A 27174-nucleotide genomic window follows, 5' to 3' on the forward strand; every position below is an offset into this window, starting at 1 on the left:
AAACAGAGATAAACAATCCAATATCTGAAATGAAAAATACACTAAAGGAATCAATAGAAGAAAAACTGAAGCAGAAGAATAGATAAATGACCTGGAACAGAATGGTGGAATTCACTGCCACGGAACAGAATAAAGAAAAAAGAATGAAAAGAAATGAAGACAGCCTAAGAGACCTCTGGGACAACATTAAATGCAACAACATTCCCATTACAGGGGTCCCAGAAGGAGAAGAGAGAGAAAGGACCCGAGAAAATATATGAAGAGATTATAGTCAAAAGCTTCCCTAACATGGGAAAGGAAATAGCCACCCAAATCCAGGCAGCGCAGAGAATTCCAGGCAGGATAAACCCAAGGAGAAACACGCCGAGACACATAGTAATCAAATTGACAAAAATTAAAGACAAAGAAAAATTGTTAAAAGCAACAAGGGAAAAACAACAAATAACATACAAGGGAACTCCCATAAGGTTAACAGCTGATTTCTCAGCAGAAACTCTACAAGCCACAAGGGAGTGGCATGATATACTTAAACTGATGAAAGGTAAGAACCTACAACCAAGATTACTCTACCTGGCAAGGTTCTCATTCAGATTTGATGGAGAAATCAAAGGCTTTACAGACAAGCAAAAGCTAAGAGAATTCAGCACCACCAAACCAGCTCTCCAACAAATGCTAAAGGAACTTCTCTAGGTGGTAAACACAAGAGAAGAAAAGGACCTACAAAAACAAACCCATAACAATTGAGAAAATGGTAATAGGAACGTACATATCCATAATTACCTTAAACGTGAATGGATTAAATGCTCCAACCAAAAGACACAGGCTCGCTGAATGGATACAAAAAGAAGACCCACAAATATGCTGTCTACAAGAGACCCAACTTCAGACCTAGGGACACATACAGACTGAAAGTGAGGGGATGGAAAAAGATATTCCATGCAAATGAAAATCAAAAGAAAGCTGGAGTAGCAATACTCATATCAGATAAAATAGACCTTAAAATAAAGAATGTTACAAGAGACAAGGAAGGACACTACATAATGATCAAGAGATCAATCCAAGAAGATATAACAAGTATAAATATATATGCACCCAGCACAGGAGCACCTCAATACATACAGCAACTGCTAACAGCTATAAAAGAGGAAATTGACAGTAACATGATAATAGTGGGGGACTTTAACACCTCACTTACACCAATGCACAGATCATCCAGACAGAAAATTAATAAGGAAACACAAGCTTTAAATGACACAATAGACCAGATAGATTTTTTTTTTGACCAGATAGATTTAATTGATATTTATAGGACATTTCATCTGAAAACAGCAGATTACACTTTCTTCTCAAGTGCACACAGAACATTCTCCAGAATAGATCACATCTTGGGTCACAAATCAAGCCTCAGTAAATTTAAGAAAATCAAAATCATATCAAGCATCTTTTCCAACCACAATGCTATGAGATCAGAAATAAATTACAGGGAAAAAATGTAAAAAACATGAACACACGGAGGCTAAATGATACGTTACTAAATAACCAAGAGATGACTGAAGAAATCAAAGAGGAAGTCAAAAACTACCTAGATACAAATGACAATGAAAACATGATGATCCAAAACCTATGGGATGCAGCAAAAGCAGTTCTAAGAGGGAACTTTATAGCAATACAATCCTACCTCAAAAACCAAGAAAAATCTCAAATAAACAATCTAACCTTACACCTAAAGGAACTAGAGAAAGAAGAACAAACAAAATCCAAAGTTAATAGAAGGAAAGAAATCATAAAGATCAGAGCAGAGATAAATGAAATAGAAACAAAGAAAACAATATCAAAGATCAATAAAACTAAAAGCTGGTTCTTTGAGAAGATAAACAAAATTGATAAAACTCATCAAGAAAAAGAGGGAGTGGATTCAAATCAATAAAATTAGAAACGAAAAAGGAGAAGTTACAATGGACACCACAGAAATACAAAGCATCCTAAGAGATTACTACAAGCAACTCTATACCAATAAAATGGACAACCTGGAAGAAATGGACAAATTCTTAGAAAGGTATACCCTTCCAAGACTGAACCAGGAAGAAATAGAAAATATGAGCAGAGCAATCAACCACAAGTAACGAAATTGAAACTGTGACTAAAAATCTTCCAGCAGTGGGCTTCCCGGTGGCGCAGTGGTTGAGAGTCCGCCTGCCGATGCAGGGGACACGGGTTCGTGCCCCAGCCCGGGAGGATCCCACATGCCGTGGAGTGGCTGGGCCCATGAGCCATGGCCGCTAAGCCTGCACGTCCGGAGTCTGTGCTCCACAACGGGAGAGGCCACAGCAGTGAGAGGCGTACCGCAAAAATAAAAATAAAAATCTTCCAGCAAACAAAAGTCCAGGATCAGATGGCTTCACAGGTGAATTCTATCAAATATTTAGAGAAGAGCTAAATGTTTGATAGAATTCAATCAATGAATCAATGTGATACACCATATTAACAAATTGAAGAGTAAAAACCATACGATCACCTCAATAGATGCAGAAAAAGCTTTTGACAAAATTCAACACCGATTTATGATAAAAACTCTCCAGAAAGTGGGCATACAGGGAACCTACCTCAACATAGTTAAGGCCATATACAACAAACCCACAGCACACATCATTCTTAATGGTGAAAAACTGAAAGCATTTCCTCTAAGATCAGGAACAAGACAAGGATGTCCACTCTCACCACTATTATTCAACATAGTTTTGGAAGTCCTAGCCACGGCAATCAGAGAAGAAAAAGAAATAAAAGGAATACAAACTGGAAAAGAAGAAGTAAAACTGTCACTGTTTGCAGATGACATGATACTATACATAAATAATCCTAAAGATGCCACCAGAAAACTACTAGAGCTAATCAATGAATTTGGTACAGTTGCAGGATATGAAATTAATGCACAGAAATCTCCTGCATTCCTATACACTAACAACGAAAGATCAGAAAGAGAAATTAAGGAAACAATCCCATTCACCATTGCAACAAAAAGAATAAAATACCTAGGAATAAACCTACCTAGGAGGTAAAAGAAATGTACTTAGAAAACTGTAAGACACTGATGAAAGAGAGCAAAGATGACACAAACAGATGGAGAGATCATACTATGTTCTTGGATTGGAAGAATCAATATTGTGAAAATGATTATACTACCCAAAGCAATCTACAGATTCAATGCAATCCCTATCAAATTAACCAATGGCATTTTTTTTTTTTTACAGAACTAGGCCAAAAAAAAAATCTTAAAATTTGTATGGAGACACAAAAGATCCCAAATAGCCAAAGCAATCTTGAGGAAAAAAACAGAGCTGGAGGAATCAGACTCCCTGACTTCAGACTGTATTACAAAGCTACATTAATCAAGACAATATGGTACTGGCACAAAAACAGACATATAGATCAATGGAATAGGATAGAAAGCCCAGAGATAAACCCACACACCTATGGTCAACTAATCTATGACAAAGAAGGCAAGGATATACAATGGAGAAAAGACAGTCTCTTCAATAAGTGGTGCTGGGAAAACTGGACAGCTACATGTAAAAGAATGAAATTAGAACACTCTCTAACACCATACACAAAAATAAACTCAAAATAGATTAAAGACACAAATGTAAGACTGGACACTATAAAACTCTTAGAGGAAAACATAGAAATAACACTCTTTGACAGAAATCACAGCAAGATCTTTTTTGACCCACCCCCAGAGTGATGGAAATAAAAACAAAAATAAAGAAATGGTACCTAATGAAACTCAAAAGCTTTTGCACAGCAAAGGAAACTATAAACAAGACGAAAAGACAACCCTCAGAATGGGAGAAAATATTTGCAAATGAATCAACAGACAAAGGATTAATCTCCAAAATATATAAACAGCTCATGTAGCTCAATATTAAAAAAACAAACAATGCAGTCAAAAAATGGGCAGAAGACCTACACAGACATTTCTCTGAAGAAGACATACAGATGGCCAAGAGGCACACGAAAAGCTACTCAACGTCACTAATTATTAGAGAAATGCAAATCAAAACTACAATGAGGTATCACCTCACACCAGTTAGAATGGGCATCTTCAGAAAATCTACAAACAACAAATGCTGGAGAGGGTATGGAGAAAAGGGAATCCTCTTGCACTGTTGGTGGGAATGTAAATTGATAAGCCACTACGGAGAACAGTATGGGGGTTCCTTAAGAAATGAAAAACAGAATTACCATATGACCCAGGAATCCCATTACTGGGCATATACCCAGAGAAAACCATAATTCAAAAAGACACTTGTGGGCTTCCCTGGTGGCGCAGTGGTTGAGAGTCCGCCTGCCGATGCAGGGGACACGGGTTCATGCCCCGGTCCGGGAAGATCCCACATGCCGTGGAGCGGCTGGGCCCGTGAGCCATGGCGGCTGACCCTGCGCGTCCAGAGCCTGTGCTCCGCAACGGGAGAGGCCACAACAGTGAGAGGTCCGTGTACCGCAAAAAGAAAAAAAAAAAAAAAAAAAAAGACACTTGCACCTCAATGTTCATTGCAGCACTATTTACAATAGCCAAGTTATGGAAGCAACCTAAATGCCCACTGACAGATGAATGGAAGAAGATGTGGTACATATATACAATGGAATATTACTCAGCCATTAAAAGGAACGAAATTGGGTCATTTGTAGAGACATGGGTGGACCTAGAGACTGTCATACAGAGGGAAGTAAGTCAGAAAGAGAAAAACAAATATCGTATATTAATGCATATACGTGGAATTTAGAAGAATGGTACAGATGAACCGGTTTGCAAGGCAGAAATAGAGACACAGATGTAGAGAACAAACGTATGGACACCAAGGGGGGTAGTGGGGGAGGGGTGGGGTGGTGGTGTGATGAATTGGGAGATTGGGGTTGATATGTATACACTAATACGTATAAAACAGATAACAAGAACCTGCTGTATAAAAATAAAATAATATTAAATTTAAAAACATGTAGACATTGTTTCTCCCACTTTCTCTTCTAATGAGATCAATTTTAATGCTCAGTGCAGGGGCTTGACCTACAAGTGGTAAATGTCCAAATACCCAAAAACTCATTTACTACTAGGCATTTGGGAAATCTTCCATACTTTTAGGCACAAAGAAACGATATCTAAAAAAAGAAGAAAAAAAAAGATATCTATCCAAAACTCAGTCTGTTCATTTATTCAGAGCTTACTTTCATATTACATATCTTAAAATGGTTACAAAAGTTGTTTCCAATTTATCTTACTATAACATGGACGAGGAAAAAAAATACCAAAAATAGTCCATGCAGATTTGTTTCAGTGATTTATTTAAAATTCTTCCTCTACCAAGGAGTTATTTAATTACCCTAAGCCTCAGTTTCCTCATTTGTAAAATGAGGATAATAATAAAAACCTGAAAGCGTTATTATGAAAATTAGAGACAAAGAGTAAAAAGTGCTTTGCATATAGGTAATCAATAAAAGCAGACACTCTTATTTATGAAGCTAAGACAAATGAACTTCCAAGTGCTCTACTTCAAAATTCTTTTTCTTCTGGTTTATAACAATGACTATCAAGTCCTTAGCACTGGCAAATGTCTCAAAGACTACAAGAATGGTGTCATATATATATATACATATATATATATATATATATATATATATATATATATATATTTTTTTTTTTGGCCACACTGCATGCCTTGCAGGATATTAGTTCCCTGACCAGTGAAAGCGCCAAGTCCAAACCTCTGGACTGCCAGGGAATTCCCACATATATACTTTTTTATTGTTGCTATCCTGTAACTGTTTATAATGTCAAGATACAACATACAAATAGCAAAATGTTTAAAACAGCTATGCATTGTTTAAAGGATAAAGCAAACCCCTGTGTAACCACCACTTAGTCAAGAAACAGAACGCTGGCGCCCTAGAAGCTCCCTGTGAGCCCCTTTCTCATTATAGCCCCTCCTCTCACCCAAAGCTCTTCACTATCCATGCTTTTTGTATAGTTTTCATCCCAACCAATATAGTATAATGTTGCCCATTTTTGAACTATACATAAAAAGAGTAACTTTGTGGAGATTCTCTCTTGTTGTGCTTCTTTTATTCAACATTAGGCTTGTAAAATTTACCTTAATCACTGCATATAGCTATGGTTTCATGGCTGCACAGTACTCCATTACATAAATATATCATGATTAAAGACAAACATATTGCTGACATTTTCAACTTGCTTCTTGTCTTCGGGTATTACGAACAGCGCTGCCATAAACATTCTCATATGCATATCTTCAAGTTCACTGGAAAATGCCAAAGTGTTTTCTAAAATGATTTTATCAATTTACACTCTCATCACCTCTACCTAACCCATTTATTGTGCTTTCTTTTTTTTTTTTATCATGCATTTGCTCAAAATAAGATTGGGAGGAATCATAGACCATTACTGCTAGAAGGGAAGGAAGAGGTTATTTACTTCAACTTCCTTATTTTAAAAGAACCTAGAGCTTAGAAAGATTGAGAGACTTGCCCAATGTCACTGTGAGGCAACTCTTTGCTTAAAGGCTAGCGCACAATCTAGGGCTCTTGCTAAGACACTAAGCAGCCTTGCAAGGAAGGCAGTCTGGAAACAAAGAGATACAACTATCATCTATACATGTAAACACAGTGCGGACAAAGAAATGTTTTAAAGCCATTTAGAAAAACACGTCAACAACAACGTTCTGTTGTACAATGAGTTTTGGGAGCTTCATTAGATAAATAAGGACACTGAGGCCCAGAGTGAAATTTCTTACACAACACCACAATTATCAAAGTGGCAACACTCGCACAAGACAAGCATGTCCACAATTTTAGCATACATCTGGGCAATATTCCTCCCCCTACATAAAGGGTAAATGTTTGTTTGGTGCCTTTACCTTTTTTATTTTAATAATTTTAATTGTAGTATATGTATTCAACTCTGTACTCTTCTTTCTCCACTAATAACAAATGAATTCTTTGCTATTATCTAATCTTCATAAAACTTTTAATGACTAAGGATATTCCTTTATTTAACCTATCCCCTAGATGCTAGGTACACAGGCCTCTCACTGTTGTGGCCTCTCCTGTTGCGGAGCACAGGCTCCAGACGCGCAGGCCCAGTGGCCATGGCTCACAGGCCCAGCCGCTCCGCGGCATGTGGTATCTTCCCGGACCGGGGCATGAACCCATGTCCCCTGCATTGGCAGGTGGATTCTCAACCACTGCGCCACCAGGGAAGCCCTGATAAATGTCTTTTAACTGTCTTCAGGAAGTTAGAATTATTTCCTCATGAGAAGAGTTCCTAAGAAGAACTTAATTAAAGTTGAAAATTCTTATTAAATCTACTTCAGAGAAGAAACTGTGAGGATCAGTTATGAGCTTTTTGTGTGAAAGCACTTTGAAAACTATAAAGCACTCCATAAATGTATGGTGGTATTATCATTATTATTATAAGTCCATCTTGTATTGGACTTGACCCCTTATTTACCTGACGTGGTATTCCCTAAATCTTTACTTATTTTCTGTAAACAAAATCACCAACATACAGCATACTGTTTGTAAATGATCTCTTAGAGAATCTTAAAATCTTTTCGATCATGTTGTGTTAAGTCAAAAAGCTTGAAGGTGATGATTTAAAAAACAAAACAAAACTGTACTTCCCAAAGAACTTTACACATACATCCATTATTAGTGCATACTAGATTGCAATGTCACCCTGGCTAGAAGGCAAGCAGCACCAGGGTTAGGAACGGAGTCCTCTTCAACCTTTTCTCCTCAATGCCCAGCCCAGCGCCTGACACAGAGTAAATGATCAATCAGCCCTGCTTGGAGCCACAGAAACGCCAAGAGAGTAAACAGAAATCATAATACCAGTCTTAGGGCTCAGATGAAAGAAAAGAAACATTTTACAGCAGATGAAAAGTGCCAAGCAGAGGAAGAGAATGAAGAAGTGAGCCAGGCAGTGGCAGATGGGAGTTTAGATGCTTCTTCCAAAAGCTGTCTTCAGTCCAGCCTTTGTCCTACTGCCATAGACTGCTTTTATACAGCAAGGGAACTGACAATCCTAGAGAGGACTGGGAGAAGAAAGGAGGTAAAAACAGAGGAAAACTGACACGTCTGTGACTCAGCAAATTCTTCACCCTTACCTGCAAGGCCTATGTATTATTTTCTTATATCTTATATCATTTGGGGGGGTTCTACAGTCTACCATAATTTTTTTTTTACGGCATTATTTATCAGAAGGTATCGGCGATTCACCAAAGAACTTGAAACAGCAAATATATATATAATATTTATATGAAATGAAATATATATATATAAAATATGAAATGCCTGAACTTAACATTCACTAATAATCAGAGAGCTACAAATAAAAGCACAGAGATATTATGTTTCTTCTCTCATATAAAAAAGGTTAATAACAAACAACATTGGCAAGAGGATAAAGAAACAGATATGTCAAACTTTATAATTTATGTGTTCTTTGACCTAGCAATGAGATACTTATCTTAAGGGAACAACTGAACACAGGTATAACTAACTAAGTAGAAAGATGCTTCTCTCATTGTAATGTTGTTCATAATAGGCAAATCTTGGAAATAATCTAAGTGTCCAACAACAAGGAAACTGTTAATGTCCACACAACAGGATGCAATGCAGACAACAAAATTTTATACAACTATATTCATCAATATGAAACTATCTTCACAAAATAGTTAAATGAAAAAAGACACACAACAGAATGTACAATGTGAAACCATTTATGTAAAATATTACCTATTTAACTTATGCATGTATATTTATTTGCACAGATGTTTGGAAAAATGTTCACCAAAATATTACAATGGTTATCTCTGAGTAATGGAATCCAAAGTGGTTTTAATGTTTTCCTTAATGCTTTTCTGTATTTTGAAAAAATTTATACTGAGATTGAATCATTTATATGATAAAAAAAAGTGATTTCTATTTTGAAAAAATATTACCTTAACTTGAAACTAAAAGTTCACTGACAGTGAACAAGGTGTCTGAATTTTCCTTCCTCATACATGGTACTCTCACTGATGCAGCTAAAAAGGCAACTCCCCCACTCCTTTACTTATTATTCTTAACTTGCATTTAGCTTGTAATCCACTTCCACACATCTTCACCTCATGTTGTATTTGTGGAACGTGGAATTTCTTTATCACAAAGATTACACTGTACTTTGCATTTTATTTAGTTAGCAACACTTTTTTAGTACTTACTCAGTTCCAGGCACTATTCTAAATGCTTTAAAAATATTATTTAATCCTTATAACAACTCTAAGAGATGGGAATTATAATTATAGGTATTATTTTCCCTGTTTTACAGATAAAGACACTGAAGTACAGAGAGATTAAGTAACTTACCCAAAATCATACAGCTAAAGTGATAAATTGGCATTTGAACCTTGTAGTCTAAATCCATAGTACTTGCTCTTAAATATTCAGCTATGCTGCATTTATTTTAGTTCATTTTATTCTAGGATTTTGGCCTTTCCCTTGATAAAGTTACATTAATTAGGATACTAATTTTATCCTCCCTGGAAACCCAAATCAGCACATTTTAAAATGCTTTTCTCTACTAGACACCAAAATTTACATATAACAATTTTTTGAAGTTCATTTCTTTAAATAGCTTAAACCTAAGCTACGCTGGTCCCTTTGATGCCAACTAAAATCAGACCAAATTCACTTTTCATACGTATTATTTCTCATAATTCACTTCATGAGGCTTAGCCATAAAAAATAGTTGGAATTTATATTCTACCTTCTCTGAACTAAGCATTATATATTTTATTTCAGTTGAGGTGCATTCTTTAAATATTTTTCTCCCAGCAACAAATGTCACTCATAGGAGTGCCTTGGAAAAAGCTCACATCATTACTGAATAAGCAACTTGTTTCTTTAATTAAAGAAAAAAATTTGCCAGCTTAAAATATTAAAACATGCAGAATAAAGGCCTAAAGTGAATTTTTAAAAACAACTAGGATAAAGGAAGAGACATAAATTATCAAAGATGCTAAACCAAGTAAGGTGCTAAATGTTTACTTGGCTCTTAGGTAGCCACAGACAAAAGGGAAACCTGCTATTTAATGTTTCTTTCTGACTGATAAAAGGAAGTCAGCAAGTCCCCTGAACTTAGAGTGAGATGATGAGGATCTGAATTTCTCTGCTCACTATTCAGAGTCTCAGTTTACCTAAATGGAAAGTGGGGATAATAATACCAACACTTTTAGGGCTTTTGAAAAGGATAAAAGAGGTAATATATGTGAAAGATCTCTGTACCCTAAAGTAAGCTATATAAATATGAGTTAAAACTTTTATTTTTCATTTGGAAAGATATTTTTGGCATTGGATTTCTAGTTTCAGTTTAAAGTAGGAGAAAATGTCCAACTGACATAAAAATAAATTATTTTACCTTGTTAATTTATCACCCTCAGCACTTGAAAGTACAGTGATCACAGCCAATGTATCATTAAAAATGTTTAGTAAATTGGTTAATAACTGATATGTTTCTTTAAAAAATTAATACAAGAACATTTAACCAATCACTTGCAAGTTCAAAAAGGTAGTATGTTATCCCTTAAATACAGAATGGAACTTTTGAAAAACAACTATATACGTGATTTTTCTACTTCCGTTAAAGCCTCCATTTAAACAGACATGAGTCAAGATGCATTTAAATATATATTTAAATACACACACATATTTAAATAGAAATAAGTTCATTAACTATCAATCTTAAGGAAGGAAAGAACAATTTCCTGGTTGACTCATTCACCACTCATTCTTTCAACAAGTATTTATTAAACATCTGAAACATGCCCAGGGAGCTCACATAGACCAGTTTTAGTTCCAAGTATAACAACTGGTAACAGTATGGTGCCAGGGCCAATGGTGGTCAGTCAAAAATGTCTTTCCTATCCCCACTATTAAGGTAAGCTATTCCAGCCAGGCTGGAACAGCCCTTCCTTTGCACCTCTGCTTCTCCTCCTCTCTCACTAGCCAGATGCTTTCCTGCCTTGAACTTCCAGTTCGGGTGCCGTATCTGTCTATTGAAGCATTCCCGCTCCACATGAGCCTAACAATAACAACATGAAGCGCAAAAAATGGCAGCTACTATTTACTGAGTACCCTTTCTGCAGACAAAGCCTGAGCTACAAACTCAACCCTCATTTTTTACTGTCCCCGCAACAATCCTATGATGAGTATCCAACCTTTACAGAAATAAGGGAATGGAGATGCAGTGAATTGTATTACATGCCCAAGCTCATCACCTCGGTGGGAAGCGCATCCACGTCTTTGGGACTCTCCCTGCTGAGAGCCAGAACCGCATTTTGACTGGAACTTCTCCTTTGACAGTTATCACTGCATGCCTTGTACTAGTTAACTATTTACATAGTGTGCATATTTTTTTATCCCCAAATATGAACACCTGGGGTAAAGTCAGCCTCTCAGAGGCCTTGCACAGCTCACTCAGATATCTGTGGATTTACATTACACACGTACACGAAAATGTAATTGTTCTACTATTAAAAAGAAAAAAAGCCCACCAAGGAATACTTATGAGTAGAGGAGATCATCATCATCTTTCAAAGTGAGGATGTGACTGAAAATCCTCTTTGTCCACAGCAGTATGAAGCTTAAGTCTGAACTGATTTAGTGGAAACAATGTAGAGCCCATGGAAAAACTTAAGAGACAGGATTTCTGTCACAATAAAGTGCTTTAATATTTATTTACCTTACTGTCTCTTATATCTGAAAACATCACTCTACAGAGCAGAAGCAAATTTATATATGTATATGTAAAACACCTATTAGTGCTAATATGGTAACTGAAACCTTATTTTTAAGAAAAACATGGAAGAACAAATGTCCAAGATTAGTGGAATGGTTAAATAAATGATAATATATGCACATTATGCACATAAATGAAATACTACATATTAAAAATATTGACTTAGAGAGTTTTTAGTTGAGCAGTATACATAATGTTATCTCAACTATAAAGGAAAAGACAAAAAAGTTTGGAATATCCAGAAGGTGTATGTGAATTTTAAAAGACTATTTTAAAAATTCTGTTCTTCTATCCTTTATGTACTTTAAAAAATTTCTACAATTGGAATGTGTTTTATTATTATTTCTACAATTGGAATGTATTTTATTATTATTATTTTTTGCGGTACACGGGCCTCTCACTGTTGTGGTCTCTCCCGTTGCGGAGCACAGGCTCCAGACGCACAGGCTCAGTGGCCATGGCTCACGGGACCAGCCGCTCCATGGCATGTGGGATCCTCCCGGACTGGGGCACAAACCTGTGTCCCCTGCATCGGCAGGCGGACTCTCAACCACTGCGCCACCAGGGAAGCCTGGAATGTATTATTTTTGAAAAGAGTATTTTTTAAAGAAAAATGATATGGTGGTATTAGCATAAGGACAGACATATATATTAACGGAACAGAATTTAGAGTTCAGATATAAATCTTTACACTTATAGTCAATTAATCTTCAACAAGAGCGCCAAGACAATTCAATGGGTAATGAGTAGTCTTTTCAACAAATTTTTCTGGGCTAAATGGATAGCTACATGCAAAAGAATGAAGTTGGACCCTTTCCTTACACTATATAAAAAAATTAATTCAAGATGGATCACAAACCTAAATGAAGAAAACCTAAAAGTACTTGGGCTAAGCTTTCTTAGATATGACAACAAAAGCATAAGCAAGAAAAGAAAATGTAGATAAAACTGGACTTCATCAAAACCAAAAACCTTTGTGTTTCAACAGACACTATCAAGAGAGTGAAAAAGACAACCTGCAAAATGGGAGAAAATATTTGCAAATCATACATCTGAGAAGGGACTTGTGTTTAGATTATATAAAGATCTCTTACAACTCAATAATAAAGAAAAATTACCCAATTTAAAAATGGGCAAAGGGTTTGAACAGGTATTTCTCCAGGGAAGATATACAAATGTCCAATAAGCACATGAAAAGATGCTCAACATCATTAGCCTTCAGGGAAATTCAAATCAAAACCACAATGAGAATACAATGGAGAAAAGACAGCCTCTTCAATAAGTGGTACTGGGAAAACTGGACAGCTACATGTAAAAGAATGAAATTAGATCACTCCCTAACACAAAAATAAACTCAAAATGGATTAAAGACCTAAATGTAAGGCCAGACACTAAAACTATAGAGGAAGACAGAGGCAGAACACTCTATGATATAAATCACAGCAAGATCCTTTTTGACCCACCTCCTTGAGAAATGGAAATAAAAACAAAAGTAAACAAATGGGACCTAATGAAACTTCAAAGCTTTTGCACTGCAAAGGAAACCAAAAACAAGACGAAAAGACAACCCTCAGAATGGGAGAAAATATTTGTAAATGAAGCAACTGACAAAGGATTAATCTCCAAATATACAAGCAGCTCATGCAGCTCAATATCAAAAAAACAAAAAACCCAATCCAAAGATGGGCAGAAGACCTAAATATACATTTCTCCAAAGAAGATACACAGAGTGCCAACAAACACATGAAAGGATGCTCAACATCATTAATCATTAGAGAAATGCAAATCAAAACTACAATGAGGTATCACCTCACACCAGTCAGAATGGCATCATGAAAAAATCTACAAACAATAAATGCTGGAGAGGGTGTGGAGAAAAGGGAATCCTCTTGCACTGTTGTGGGAATGTAAATTGATACAGCCACTATGGAGAACAGTATGGAGGTTCCTTAAAACTAAAAACTAGAACTACCATATGACCCACTAGTGGGCATATACCCTGAGAAAACCATAATTCAAAAAGAGTCATGTACCACAATGTTCACTGCAGCTCTATTTACGATAGCCAGGATATGGAAGCAATGTAAGTGTCCACTGACAGATGAATGGATAAAGAAGATGTGGCACATATATACAATGGAATATTACTCAGGCATAGAAAGAAATGAAATTGATTTATTTGTAGTGAGGTGGATGGACCTAGAGTCTGTCATACAAAGTGAGGTAAGTCAGAAAGAGAAAAACAAATACCGTATGCTAACACATATATATGGAATCTAAAAAAAAAAAAAATGGTTCTGAAGAACCCAGGAGCAGGACAGGAATAAAGACGCAGATGTAGAGAATGGACTTGAGGACACAAGGAGAGGGAAGGGTAAGCTGGGACGAAGTGCGAGAGCGGCATGGACAATATATACACTACCAAATGTAAAACAGATATCTAGTGGAAAGCAGCCACATAGCACAGGGAGATCAGCTCGGTGCTTTGTGACCACCTAGATGGGTGGGATAGGGAGGGTGGGAGGGAGATGCAAGGAGGAGGAGATATGGGGACACATGTGTATGTATAGCTGATTCACTTTGTTATAAAGCAGAAACTAACACACCACTGTAAAGTAATTATACTCCAATAAAGATGTTAAAAACAAAAAACCACAATGAGATATCATTTTACTAGTAGGAGGCTATAATAGAAAGGACAGAAATTGGAACTTTAATACATCGATGGTGGGAATGCAAAATGGTGTAACTGCTTTTAACACACAGTCTGGCAATTCCTCAAAATCTTAAACATAGTTACCATATGGCTCAGCAACTCCACTCACAAGTACTGGGTTGGCCAAAGAGTTCATTCAGGTTTTTCCATAACATCTTATGGAAAAACCCGATCGAACTCTTTGGCCAACCCAATATCTACCAATATATATCCAAGAGTAATGAAAACATGTCCCCACAGAAAACTTGTATCTATACATTAATGCTCATAGCAGCATTATTCATAATAACCCCGAAGTGTAAACAATCCAATGTCTATCAACTGATGCATGGATGAATGAAACGTGGTATATCCATATACATCTTTGAATTGCCAAAATGATTTGTTAATAAAAAGCAATGACTGATGCATACTACAATATGGATGAACCATAAACCTATGCTAAGGGAAAGAAGCCAGTCACAAAGACCACATATTTTATTCTATTCCATGAAATGTCCAGAATAGAAACAGAAGTGGAATGGTGGCTGCCTAGGGTCGGAAGTCTTAGGGGAACAGGGAGTGACTGCTAATGAGTACAGGGTTTCTTTATGGGCAATGAAAATATTTTAAAGCAGACTGGGGTGACAGTTGCACCACTAGTTGAATATATTTTAAAAAACATTGAATTATACATTTTAAGTGAGTGAATTGTATGGTTTGTGAATTATATCTCAGTAAATTGTTTGTTGTTAAGATACAGGACTTTAAAAAAATAGTTTCTACTCTATTATTGGCAATTTTGTAGGCAGCAGGAGGGAATGATGGCATTTTGACTATTAAAATACCCTCGGAATTTGTATTCTTGATTCCAAGAAGAATTAAGAAAATAAAAATGCATTTTCTCCTCATGTGTCATATATATTGAATTGTATGTTAGAGAAATAGACATGAATTTAAGCTGCTGGGTGTAAACTGGCATTGATCCCTTCTAAATAGCTGTGCACTGTGGGCCCCATGAGTAGTCAAGTTTTACAGAAAGACCATGTCCCTGGCAGAACAGAAGTTTCCAACTGTTTTTGGAAGGAGAAGCTACTGTTACTTTCTATGAAGTCTTAAAGTAAACTGAGAAAAAAGAGAGGTAAATGAGTAAAAAGAAGAGAGGTCATGAAATCTCCAGGATCTAATCCTAGTTCTACTTAATTCCTGATCTCAGGGGTCTCATATGTAAAAAGGCAGATGTCTGTGCCTTATCCACCTCATAGGATTGTAATAAGGCCCACATTAAAAAAGAAAAAAGAAGAAGAAACAAAGTGGGATATAGCTGGATCTGACCTCAGAAGATTTGATCTTGAATTCTGTTTGTCATTTAATAGCTTCATCATCCTCGGTAAGTTAGCATAGCAGCAACTCAATCTCTTAACTAAAGATAGACCTGGTCAATGTACTTCACAAGGTATGAAATGAGATACAGAAGTGTAAGTATACCAAAAGCCATTAAGTTCAATACAAATTTAAATCGTCATTAATATTTGTAAACTACACCCTCAAAGTATTACTCTTAAGTCCCTGAACTTTCAAGAGAGTAGAGAAGCCTGCTCAAGGAAACTCAAAAGCAATAGGGAAGAATCCACTGATAGCTGCTGGCCTGATGATCTGTATTGCACAGTACTACCAGAATTCAAATTTGTAGGTCTCTTATATAATGTTTCCACATTTGGGGAACTGACACATGTGTCTTGGTTTATCAGACTATGAGCAGTTGAGATGTTTTATAGGAAAGCTGGGTGACTACATTCTCTAGGATGGTGGCTCTCAAACTTTTTGATCTCAAGATCCCTTTACTCTCTTAAAATTGAGGACCCCAAAAAGCTTTTGTTTATGTAGGCATATACAAATATGAAACTGAAAAAGCTTTTAAGTATTTACTAATTCACTTTAAAATAATAATAGAAATCTATTACTTGTTAATATAAATAACATTTTTAATGAAAAACAAGCATATTTTCAAAAAAAGAAATTTAGTGAGATGAGCGACACTGTTTTACATTTTTGCAAGTCTCTTCTGCAATGACTGCCTTAATAGAAGACAGCTGGATTCTCATATACTCTTCTGCATTCATTTTGTTACCACATGTTGTTTCACGAGAAAATGTAACTGGGAAAGAAAGGAGTATTTTAATAGCCTTTTTCAGATAATTGTAGATATTCTTCTCTGATACTACCTCCAAACTTAACAAGTAGTAGCTTCTTAAAGGTTAGTAGCAATGTAGAATCTGAAGCCATTTCAATATATTTTTTACAGCTGTTACATTAAAATCCATTGGGGTGGGCTTCCCTTGTGGCGCTGTGGTTAAGAATCTGCCTGCCAATGTAGGAGAAACAGGTTCGAGCCCTGGTCCGGGAAGATCCCACATGCTGCGGAGCAACTAAACCCATGCACCACAACTACTGAGCCTGCACTCTAGAGTCTGTAAGCCACAACTACTGAGCCCGCGTGCCACAACTACTGAAGCCTGCGCACCTAGAGCCCGTGCTCCCAACGAGAAGCCACCACAATGAGAAGCCTGCGCACCGCAACAAAGAGTAGCCCTGACTCGCCGCAACTAGAGAGAGCCTGCGCGCAGCAATGAAGACCCAACGCAGCCAAAAATAAAAATAAGTAAAATAAAATAAATTTATATATGTAAAAAAAAATCCATTGGGTTTTTGCACTTTGAAGAGATCTTTAGCTGTACATGACTTCATAGCAACATACATTGGTCATTTTGAAAATACTGGCTCACTGAGTTATACACACTTTAAATGCTGACACACTCATTATAAAATATTTTAATCTCTTTTGTTAAATATCACTACCAACTTCATCAAAAACACCTTTAAGAAACGGGAAGCTGTCAAGGTCATGGTGGCAAATGCAAGTTTTCCGACATACTAATGATACTGTCATTCAAAATCTTGACTCTCATCATCAGTTGATTTCCTTTAAGAGGCTCACTTCATTCATTTTTGCAGAACATGTCTGCCAAATACCTGCCTGTATAGTTGGCTGTGTGTTAGTCAATCTTTCAAGATGGTGCTCCATGAAAAATATCAGCTGGTTTAGTTAGCAACTCAATTGCACAAGTGCTTTATGCCTATTTCCCTTTCCATCACACAGAATATTAAAAAAATATGTAGTCAAGGGTCAACATTTAATATAATTAATAACTTTTACTGCTTAATCAAGGACATTCTTTTTGTTGTTGTTGTTGTTGCATTGGGTCTTCGCTGCTACACATGGTCTTTCTCTAGTTGTGGTGAGCAGGGGCTACTCTTCATTGTGGTGTAGTTCAGTAATTGCAGTGTGTGGGCTCAGTAGTTGCGGTGTGCGGGCTCAGTAGTTGTGGCTCATGGGATCTAGAGGGCAGGCTCAGTAGTTGTGGCGCACAGGCTTAGTTGCTCCGCGGCATGTGGGATCTTCCTGGACCAGGGATCGAACCCGTGTCTCCTGCATTGGCAGGTGGATTCTTAACCACTGCGCCACCAGGGAAGCCCCAAGGACATTCTTAAGTTAAACTGGTTTTTGTCTTTTTGTTTTGTTTTGAAACAATGAGTTTGCTGAAAGTGCCCCTTTTTCTATCTTAGGTCAACAAACTCATGTTCTGAAACCAATTTCCTTTCCCTCTCCCTAAGACTTTACTCCTTCAAGTATCCCTTCTTTACCTTGTATTAGCAATTGCTCTCTTCATTTGATCACTCTCATCAGCATATAAACCTGCCCTGGTATTTCCCATCTTAAAAAATAAAACACACCAAAAAGGTTCCACATCCCCATAAAACAAATAAAAAACAAAACAAAAAAAACCCAAAAGACCTCCCTTAAACCTACAGTCTTTTCCAGTTATGAACCCACATGTCTATCTCACTGCACAAAAAACACCTCAGGAGGGCTCTATAATCAATGGCACTTCCTCACTTCCTATTCACTCTTCAACACACCTGCTGCTCTACTGAAACTGCTCGTTAATGACTTCCATGTTCCCAAGTCCACTGGATACTTCATCTGACAGAGTTCACATATTTAGTTGATTACTCTTTCCTTCCAGAAATTTACTTCTCTTAGTTTCCAAATTATTACTTTCTCCTGGTTTTCTCTCTACCCAACTGGCCATTCCTCACAGTCTTTGCTGGTTCATCCTCCTCTATCCAACATCTAAACGTGATTTCCCAGGGCTAAATCCCAAGGCATGTTTCTGTCTGCATCTGTCTCTCTCTGCTCTGGTTAGCTCTGCACTCTCTTCCTGGCTGATCGCACCTGGTTCCATGGATTTAAACATCATCTTTATATTGATGACTACCAAATTTGTACCTCTAGTAACTGACCTCCCACCCTGAGTTCCAGAACCATATTCTGTTGCTTACTTGACGACTCTGCTTTAGATTTCTAAAAGGCAACTCAAGCTTAACATTTCCAAAGCAGAATTTCTGGTTCTCCCAACCCCTGTCTCTTGGACCCTTCTCCATCTCAATAAACAGCATTTTCATACATCCAGTTGCTCATACACAAAACCTAGGAGTCATTCTTGATTACTCCTTTTCCTCCATCTCCCACATTCAATCCATTAGTTCATCTCCCATAATATACTGCAACATAAAACATATTAGTTTCAGGTATACAACATAATGATTCGATGTATGTATATATTGTGAAATATCACCACGATAAGTCAACATCCATCACCACACATAGTTACAAACTTTTTTTTCTCGTGGTGAAAACTGTTAAGATATACACTCTTAGCAACTTCTGAATATACAATACGATATTAACTGTAGTCAACATGCTGTACATTATATCTCCAGGACTTATTTTATAACTGTAAGTTGGTAGCTTTTGACAACCTTCATCCATTTCTACCACCCTCTACCCCGACCTGTGATAACCACCAATATGTTCTTTTTATCTATGAGTTTGGGTTTTGTTTTTTTTTTAACTTAGATTCCACATGAGTGAGATCATATGGTATTTAATTCACTTAGCATAATGCCCTCAAGGTCCATCCACATGTTGTTGCAAATGCCAGGATTTCCTTCTTTTCATGGCTGAATAATATTCTACTGTGTATGTGTGTGTGTGTGTGTGTGTGTGTGTGTGTGTGTGTGTTTATGTACACACACGTACACACACCACATTTTCTTTATCTATTCATCCATTGATGGACACTTAGGTTATTTCCATGTCTTGGCTATTTTAAATAATGCTGCAATAAACATGGGGGGTACAGGTATCTTTTCAAGTTAGTGTTTTCGTTTCCTTTGGACAAATACCCCGAAGTGGAAATGCTGGATCAAATGCTGCCCTTTTCACTTTGCAGGGTGATGATGAGGGTCACATGGATATATATGTATGTATATCATAAACTATAAAGCTTTCCACAAACATACGGTACAAGTATTATAATTTTTGATTTACTACTTTTTATGCTCTAGGAACTAAAAGCAAACTACTGTGCTATACACAGATACTAATATAATGTCCTTATAAACTTACTGACAATTACGGCAGGAGCTGGTTTCTTAAATCAACGATAATTACACTGTACCTGAAATTTACCAGGCCCATTCCTATAGTGTTGCAGGCTGCCCGACAGGGAAGACTAATTCCAGCCAAAGGGGCTGGCACTTGAAAAATATTAGTAAGTGGTGCTAAGAACAAGGTATTTTGCTTTATTCCCTTTCAGTACCCAACCCAGCACATACACCCCTTTAGACAATAGTGACAAGAAGAGGGCAAGCAGACCTTACCAACCCTCTCAGCTCTTCAAACAACACTTGAGGAATTCTACTTGAAGGCCTGTCTTTCTAAGCTTGTGCTTTCAAAACTTGAGCTGGACTGATCCCAAATACTGAAGTAACAAATATTACTAAATTCTGTCATTTCCACTACCAAAAAAGTGATTTTACTACTATTTCTGGCTGTGATGAAAGGTCCTATTGACTATTCATATCCTCAACCAAGTTATGGACGCAGTATTAAATGACTTCACTCCTTTTTCTCTGGCACTTTAACACATGCCAATGCTTTCATCCACCTCCACTATCGTGGCTTATAAATTACTGAGGTGGGACCATTTTAATAGTATGATTTGTTCACATCTCTAGAGTCTAAATGGGACTGACTGAGAAGACAAACTCCCCTTTGACAACATGTATTGGTATATATGTATATAAAAACAAACCTTCACAAGTTGGAAATATCTTATTAGTATAATACCTGGTTAGGAGCCATAATAATTAATGGTTCTTTGATTTGTTATAAGTTGAAATGTAAGAAAGTGATGGTAATAATAAGGCTAAAGACAAAATGGAGTTAAAGTGAAAAAAGTTGAAGGTCACAAATTTGCTAAAAGTTTCTTTCTAAATGCTCAGAAGACGCTTTCTGAATGAATCCTGAAACCTAAGAAAGTCTGTTTATAAGAAGTTTATTGTCATCTCCTTCACTGTCATCTCCATCACTGCCATCACAGTGATGAAAAAACACTACAGAGAGCAAGATACTTGCTCCCTATAGAGTTTGTGTGGTTAACCCATTAAACACACACACAAATGTAATCTCTCAATTTCAAAGAGTATAAAGTTGCAGAGGATACAAAATTACTAGAAGTAATCCATTTTTTAAACAGATGAATAAAACTAGTTCCGCATACTCGTGGCCTTGGTTCAGTTAAGAATAAAATCAGAAGCTACCTGGGAAGTGCTCTAAAATGAGGACCAAACAGGGCTAGAGCTGAGTCTGATGTGAAGGGCTGGCTGTCCCAAATTTTCCACTGCACATAGTCAGCCTCCCTGTTGGTCTTGTTCTCAAAGCAAGCTGGGCTATTCTTAGCACCCCTTTATACCATACTTTGCCATTCCTATTGGGCCCTGAGAAGAAAGAATTAAGTGTGTGTGCGTGTGCATGTGTGTGTTTGAAGCTGGGATTTATGAGGAAATCCAGGGATTTCAGCCCTAGCCTTAATTAGGAGTAGATTTCACCTGGAAACTTCCAACAGACTTCTGATCTTAGGCCTTATGTGCTTAAAGCAAGAAACAGGAAATAGGGCAAAGAGAGAAGAATCTCTGAACTCTGATCAGAACTTAGTTCTACTAAATGAGGCCAACCTTCCTGACATCCTGACTCCCACACTCTGGACCCCAGTTTCCAGGTACTCTTTTCCACCTTGGCTGACTTCACTGGAGGTACTCTCTAATTTACTTAGACCTCTTCTCCCTTAATGTATCCTTAGTCTGGCCCCTTCTTGACCATTTCTAAGTACTACCTTCTCTATGGTATGACATCTGTGATCAGTAATGTGAGCTAGGTATCCTTGAAATTAAGGTCCTGTTTCCCAGACTGAGATACTCTTCTGCCAAAAATGGAGGGATGGAAATCATCAGTTGTGGGAAGAATGGCACATGGAAAGATGAGTCATGTGCCAGGGGCTGTGAGCAAGGCTGCTTGCCTGCAATGAACATAAGCTGGATGGCAGTAACAATAAAAGCAGTATGAGTGTGAGGTTATAAGCAAATGATTAATCGAGGACTGCAAACTAGAAATTTGATCCAGTATCAGAAAAGTATAAGAGTCTTAATAAAAACCAATTTTTAAAAAAACATTAAACTGAGATTAGATGAGGGGAAGAAAGGCAAAGATGACACCACATGGAGGAATTATTCTAGATCCATCAGAAATGAATATGGGAATTGTTCAGTGAGTCTTCAGAATCATACAGATAAAAGGCAACGCAGGCTCATAAAAACAAAAGCATCACAAACCTTACTGCTTCTATAAAAAGGAAAGGTCTGAGGATACAGCTGATAATGTCACTAAAGAACAGCCAAACAGTGGGATCTCATCCATGTGATATTCCAATTGGAAGGATGTCCAAATAAAAACAAGGCGCTGAAGCTGATCTTCCTTTACAACTAGAAAATTTATGGCATGTCTACCTCTTGAAGTAGAGCCAAGTGAGCTAAGGAAATGCTATGTATTTCTTTCAGGAAAATGCAAACCCAAGCATCTGATAGCCTTTCTATGGCATGTGGAAAGACATTAAGTGAGATACGAACTGGTGTGATGTTAGGAGAGCCACAAAAATCCAAGCTGGGTTGGAAGGACCATGTGCTTGGTCTTTTCTTTGGGGCCCTAGATAATAGATGAGGAGACTATTAGGGACTTGCCAAAGTCAGTAAACCTTTACTCCGTAAACTCCCAATCAAAATGAGCCCCCAGAAGTGGTCTAAGAGAAGAAAGCTGTGTGAGAAGAAAGCTATTATCAGTCAAGCTGTAGAGGCAAGAGGTTATAAAGCCCACACATTCAAGTACAGTCTACTAGCAGGTAACAATTCAGTAAATGGCTTCTGAGTTTAGCCGGAGGATTGCAATTTGTACACATTGCTTCTCTGTGGTATTTATAATGGCACAGAAAAGGACTGTGGCCAAAAAAGAACTTTGCATTATCACTGTAGCTAGTTAAATAGGAGTCAACTGTAGTACTTACTCATAAAGAGGGTTAGAGATCCAAGGAAGCAGGCTGCATGTGGCAAGTAGGAGGGGAGTAAAGAGGAGTTACTTACCTGTGCTATGTTTTTGTTCAGAAGATAGACACCGTAATCAAACTGCAACTTCTCCCCTCCTTTTGGGTATAATGGAAACCTAAAAAAGGTAAAGTAGGGTCAGAAGTTTTAAAAAACTTGAGTAAAACAACCTCCAAGTTGTTGACAAAGGCAGAAGTTGCCTGCATACAGCATAAACATCTGAAGACTTGGACTAAGTCACTTATATAGTCATTGTAACCTATTATCTTAATATCTTCATAACATTAGTCAAATCAGAATGATGGCTGCTTTGTTTCGAAGAAAAAATTGAACAGGTCATACAATAAGGGACAAATATATAAGAAAGTGACCCACTATTCTCATAGTGAGGCCACTATGTCTCATATTTATATATCATAAACCTACCACCCTGAGATTAAGATCCTAGAATTTTTTTTCCTCTTATACTTTGGACCTGACATCTCAACTTCTACTAAAAGGGACAGAAGATTAAGAAAAATATCAGACATGAAAGCGATATCTAAGGTTTCTGTTGTTTCTGAGGTGGCTAGTCAAATCCACAGCACCAATGAGCAAAAATTCATCAAAAATTCATTCACATTCGCAGGGGTCGCTATTTGGATGTTACTTCTCCAAGGCAATGTACTCATGCCATAGAGTTCTCATAAGACTTTCCATTTTAACCTGATTCACTGAAGCAACAAAGGCATGAGATCTGTAGATCTTTATAAAAGTGATGAGTTATTTTAGGGAGTAAGTTTCCTTCACTATTTCCCTTTTCCTACTCCTGCAAATGAAGAAGAAAAGGTTAGAGTATATATATCTATGTTCTAGTCATATTTTCCCCTGATTCTCAAGACCAAGCATGCATTTTGGCCTCTGCAACAGATTTCTCTACAAACAGATCAATCACAACTTAGACAGGGTCAAGAAGAAACTTTCCTTTCCTTAGTTTTGCAATATCTGACTATTCTTAAGAATAACATAACCTTACAGAAATAAATGGTAGGTGACAATTACTGGATATTCTTAATTTCAATTGTGTTTTAATTGTCTGAGGAAAAGATACATTCCATAATGCTTGGAGGATACTGTTTTCTAGGGAAAATGAAAGAAAGGAAACAGAATTTAAAGGTTTATATTAAATTCTCGAGTTGCTGATTATATAATGTCCAAAAGGTAAATTTGTCGTACTGTAAAATTACAGGCACTGGGGAGTGAGCAAGGTCATGATCTGTCTGTATTCTCTACAGTGGAACACCAAATGCTTCATACACCCATCAAGAAGATATAGCTTTGTATTTAATTGAAGCTATAAAAATTAAACTAGGACATACAGTTTGGTCCTAAATTGAGATGCATTAAAAATGACAGCAAAGCAAATTCGGCATAAGTAAAGTGTAACACACAAGGCTTTTACAGGGTATCTGGGAATCCTTCAAACTTGTATGGGGTAGCCTGCAAAGAAACTACCTAACTGAAAGGATATATCAACAAAGGGGCAAGTATGAAGTAATTTACTAGAGTCCTAAAGCTCTATGCTGTATAGTTGTTATGCTATAAACCATTACATGTAGACTATCTGCATAGCTCTCCAAACTCACAAATATCTCCATTTCCAAGTTATAAATGCAGAAACTGTTTCAAATGTTGGAAAAGTAAACTGAAATAAGCATACATTGAAAAACAAGCCTCTGAATCCTGATGAATGGATCTTATGACATTGACTTTATTACTTCACTGGGGCTTCTTTATAGAAAGAAAGAGCCCCCAAGGTGTGTATGTACCATTAAAACAAATCTAAAGAGTGATTAGAGCCAAAGGTTCTAATAGGGAAACTTTAAGACAGATCAAATATTAGGACAGAGTTCACATCTTATGTTGCTTTCAAATTCTTAAGGGGTCACGTCAAGTTGAACAGTATAATAGCTTCCAACCATTACAGTCATCTTACTCTGCGAAAGTACATGGATTTATAGATCTACTAAGCAATCTAGAAAAATGAAATCCATCTAAAAGGGTAAAACCTATTACCATCAGGACATAAGATACAAATCAAAGGCATCTTAATTCAATATACATAGAGAATCTCATTAGCAGACTGCAGAAGGTTTAGATAAGAATGTGGTCATTCAAGTACAGCCAGAAAAATGTCCTTAGCACCATAAACAGAATTAATTTAAGGGAGTATTAGATTCAATAACTAGAGGAATAAGTATACATTTCCTATTATTATACTTTTACAGAAAATGCAATTAAAATGAGCAATATTAAATTCTTTTCCAAATTAAATTATATTTCCAAGTTGTTTGAAAAATTCACTGACCCTACGTGGTAAAAGTCAATGAATTAGAAAGCAATAAATAGATTATCTGTGAAGATGGTTTGGAGCTCTTTAGTACCTAGTAATTTCCGTGTGATTAAAGAATTATGACATGAGTACCAAAAAGCCAATGTAATCCCAGGCTGTATTAACAGAAAGAGAGCAGATAACCAGGGAACGTGCTAGTGCCAACTATCAATACTTAGTACTGTGTCAGATGATACTGACAGATCTACGTTTAGTTCTGGGAGTTAATATTTCTTTTTAGAAGCATACAGATAAATAACTGGAACCTTTCTCATAGGTTATGTTTCTTATAGGTTTTGTAGTAATCTCATTTGACTATAAAAAGCATGCAGTGAAGCAGAGTGGTCCAGTGCTTTTGTTATTTAAAAGAAACTAACTTGCCTTGGTCACCTACTTAGTGGAAAAGATATGACACCTCAGCATTAGGTCTTCAGTTATACACTCAGTATTCTTTCTATTGTCACTGGGTCCTTTAGAGAAGAACACCCAGGATGAATAGGAGAATGGGAGCCATAGTTTTGAGAGAAATCGTTGACGGAACCACAGGTGTTTAGCCTGAAGGGCAGAAGTCTCATGGACAACAAATGAAGGACTTTCAGAGAGAAAAAAAGCTGGTTTTATTCTCACGGCATCAAGCAGGAAAACCCAAAGTTGATGGCAAAAAAGTTACAGGAAAGTTGATGTCACCACAGAATTAGTCAAAATCCAAAAGATCTTGAGTAGAGGAAGCTAAGCAGAGGCCGGTCAACCAATAATAACCATGCGGTGAGCTGTGGTGGCTGTGGTGGAAGTGGCGGGGAGCCCAGTCCCTGCTGGCACCATGCTTCACTTGTGGCTGCTGAAAACGGCTCAGAATCACCCACTGTTGGTCGAGCTCAAAAACGGGGAGGCATACAATGGGCATCTAGTGAGCTGTGACAACTGGATGAACATCAACTTGCGTGAGGTGATCTGCAAGTCCAGGGACAGAGACAATTTCTGGCTGATGCCCGAGTGCTACATCCGCAGCAGCACCATCAAGTACCTGCGCATCCCCAATGAGATCATCGACACGGTCAAGGAGGAGGTGGCGGCCAAGGGCCGTGGCCGTGGTGGCCTGCAGCAGAAGCGACAGAAGGGCCATGGCACGGGGGGTGCTGGGCGAGGAGGGATCCCAGGGACCAGCAGAAATCAGCCAGAAAGGAGGCCGGGAAGAGAGGCGGGCAAACAGTGAGCCGCCCCTCTGTTCCCCAGAGACTGAGCCGCAACCACCACCGAGCATCTGCTCCCACCCCCGAGGCCGCTTTTCTACGCTCCAGTTTATGAGTCTGTTCAGAACAAAATGAAGAGGCAGGTGTCCGGGTAGGACCCCCTGCCTGTCTTCTGTGATCCTCCTCTTTTTTTGTTAGCCAGGAGTTCTACAGTTGGAAATGTTCTTCTGTGCTTCTGGTTTTGTGAAGTCGCAGCAGACTTGATTCCTGGGAGATTCTGTATGTAATGCATCTTTAAAGGCCTCACTCTTGTTTTAAGGTCAGGCATTTTCCAAACAGGTCTGTTTTGCATTTTGCGTTAGATCCCTGAGTGGTGAACAGAAGGGAGGTTTTTGTTTTAAGCTGTTTGCACTAAGACTGACAGCCTGGAGAATTTCCTGAAACACGGACCCCAAAATTGCTTTTTCAAAATGAATCCAGATGAACCTTTGCCTCAGAAGCTGTTCTG

At 37.5% G+C, this 27174-nt stretch overlaps 2 protein-coding genes across 4 annotated transcripts in view; one reads left to right on the forward strand and one right to left on the reverse strand.

The window, feature by feature from the left end:
* Positions 1 to 27174, reverse strand: part of UVRAG (UV radiation resistance associated) — a 318149-nt gene that overhangs the window by 61486 nt on the left and 229489 nt on the right. For all 3 annotated transcript variants that reach the window (XM_082844787.1, XM_082844786.1, XM_082844788.1), the window contains exon 13: positions 23145 to 23223. In XM_082844787.1, coding sequence (XP_082700913.1) covers positions 23145 to 23223 — 79 coding nt within the window. The remainder of the gene's footprint in view (positions 1 to 23144; positions 23224 to 27174) is intronic.
* On the forward strand, positions 26222 to 26689 carry LOC309965953 (U6 snRNA-associated Sm-like protein LSm4; the record flags this gene model as incomplete). Its single annotated transcript, XM_082845818.1, has 1 exon — positions 26222 to 26689. The coding sequence occupies exon 1, from the start codon at positions 26297 to 26299 to the stop codon at positions 26687 to 26689; it is 393 nt and encodes a 130-aa protein (XP_082701944.1). The 5' UTR covers positions 26222 to 26296.

Source organism: Leucopleurus acutus, assembly GCF_964270905.1.
Source record: "Leucopleurus acutus genome assembly, chromosome: 8".
Classification (NCBI taxonomy): domain Eukaryota; kingdom Metazoa; phylum Chordata; class Mammalia; order Artiodactyla; family Delphinidae; genus Leucopleurus; species Leucopleurus acutus.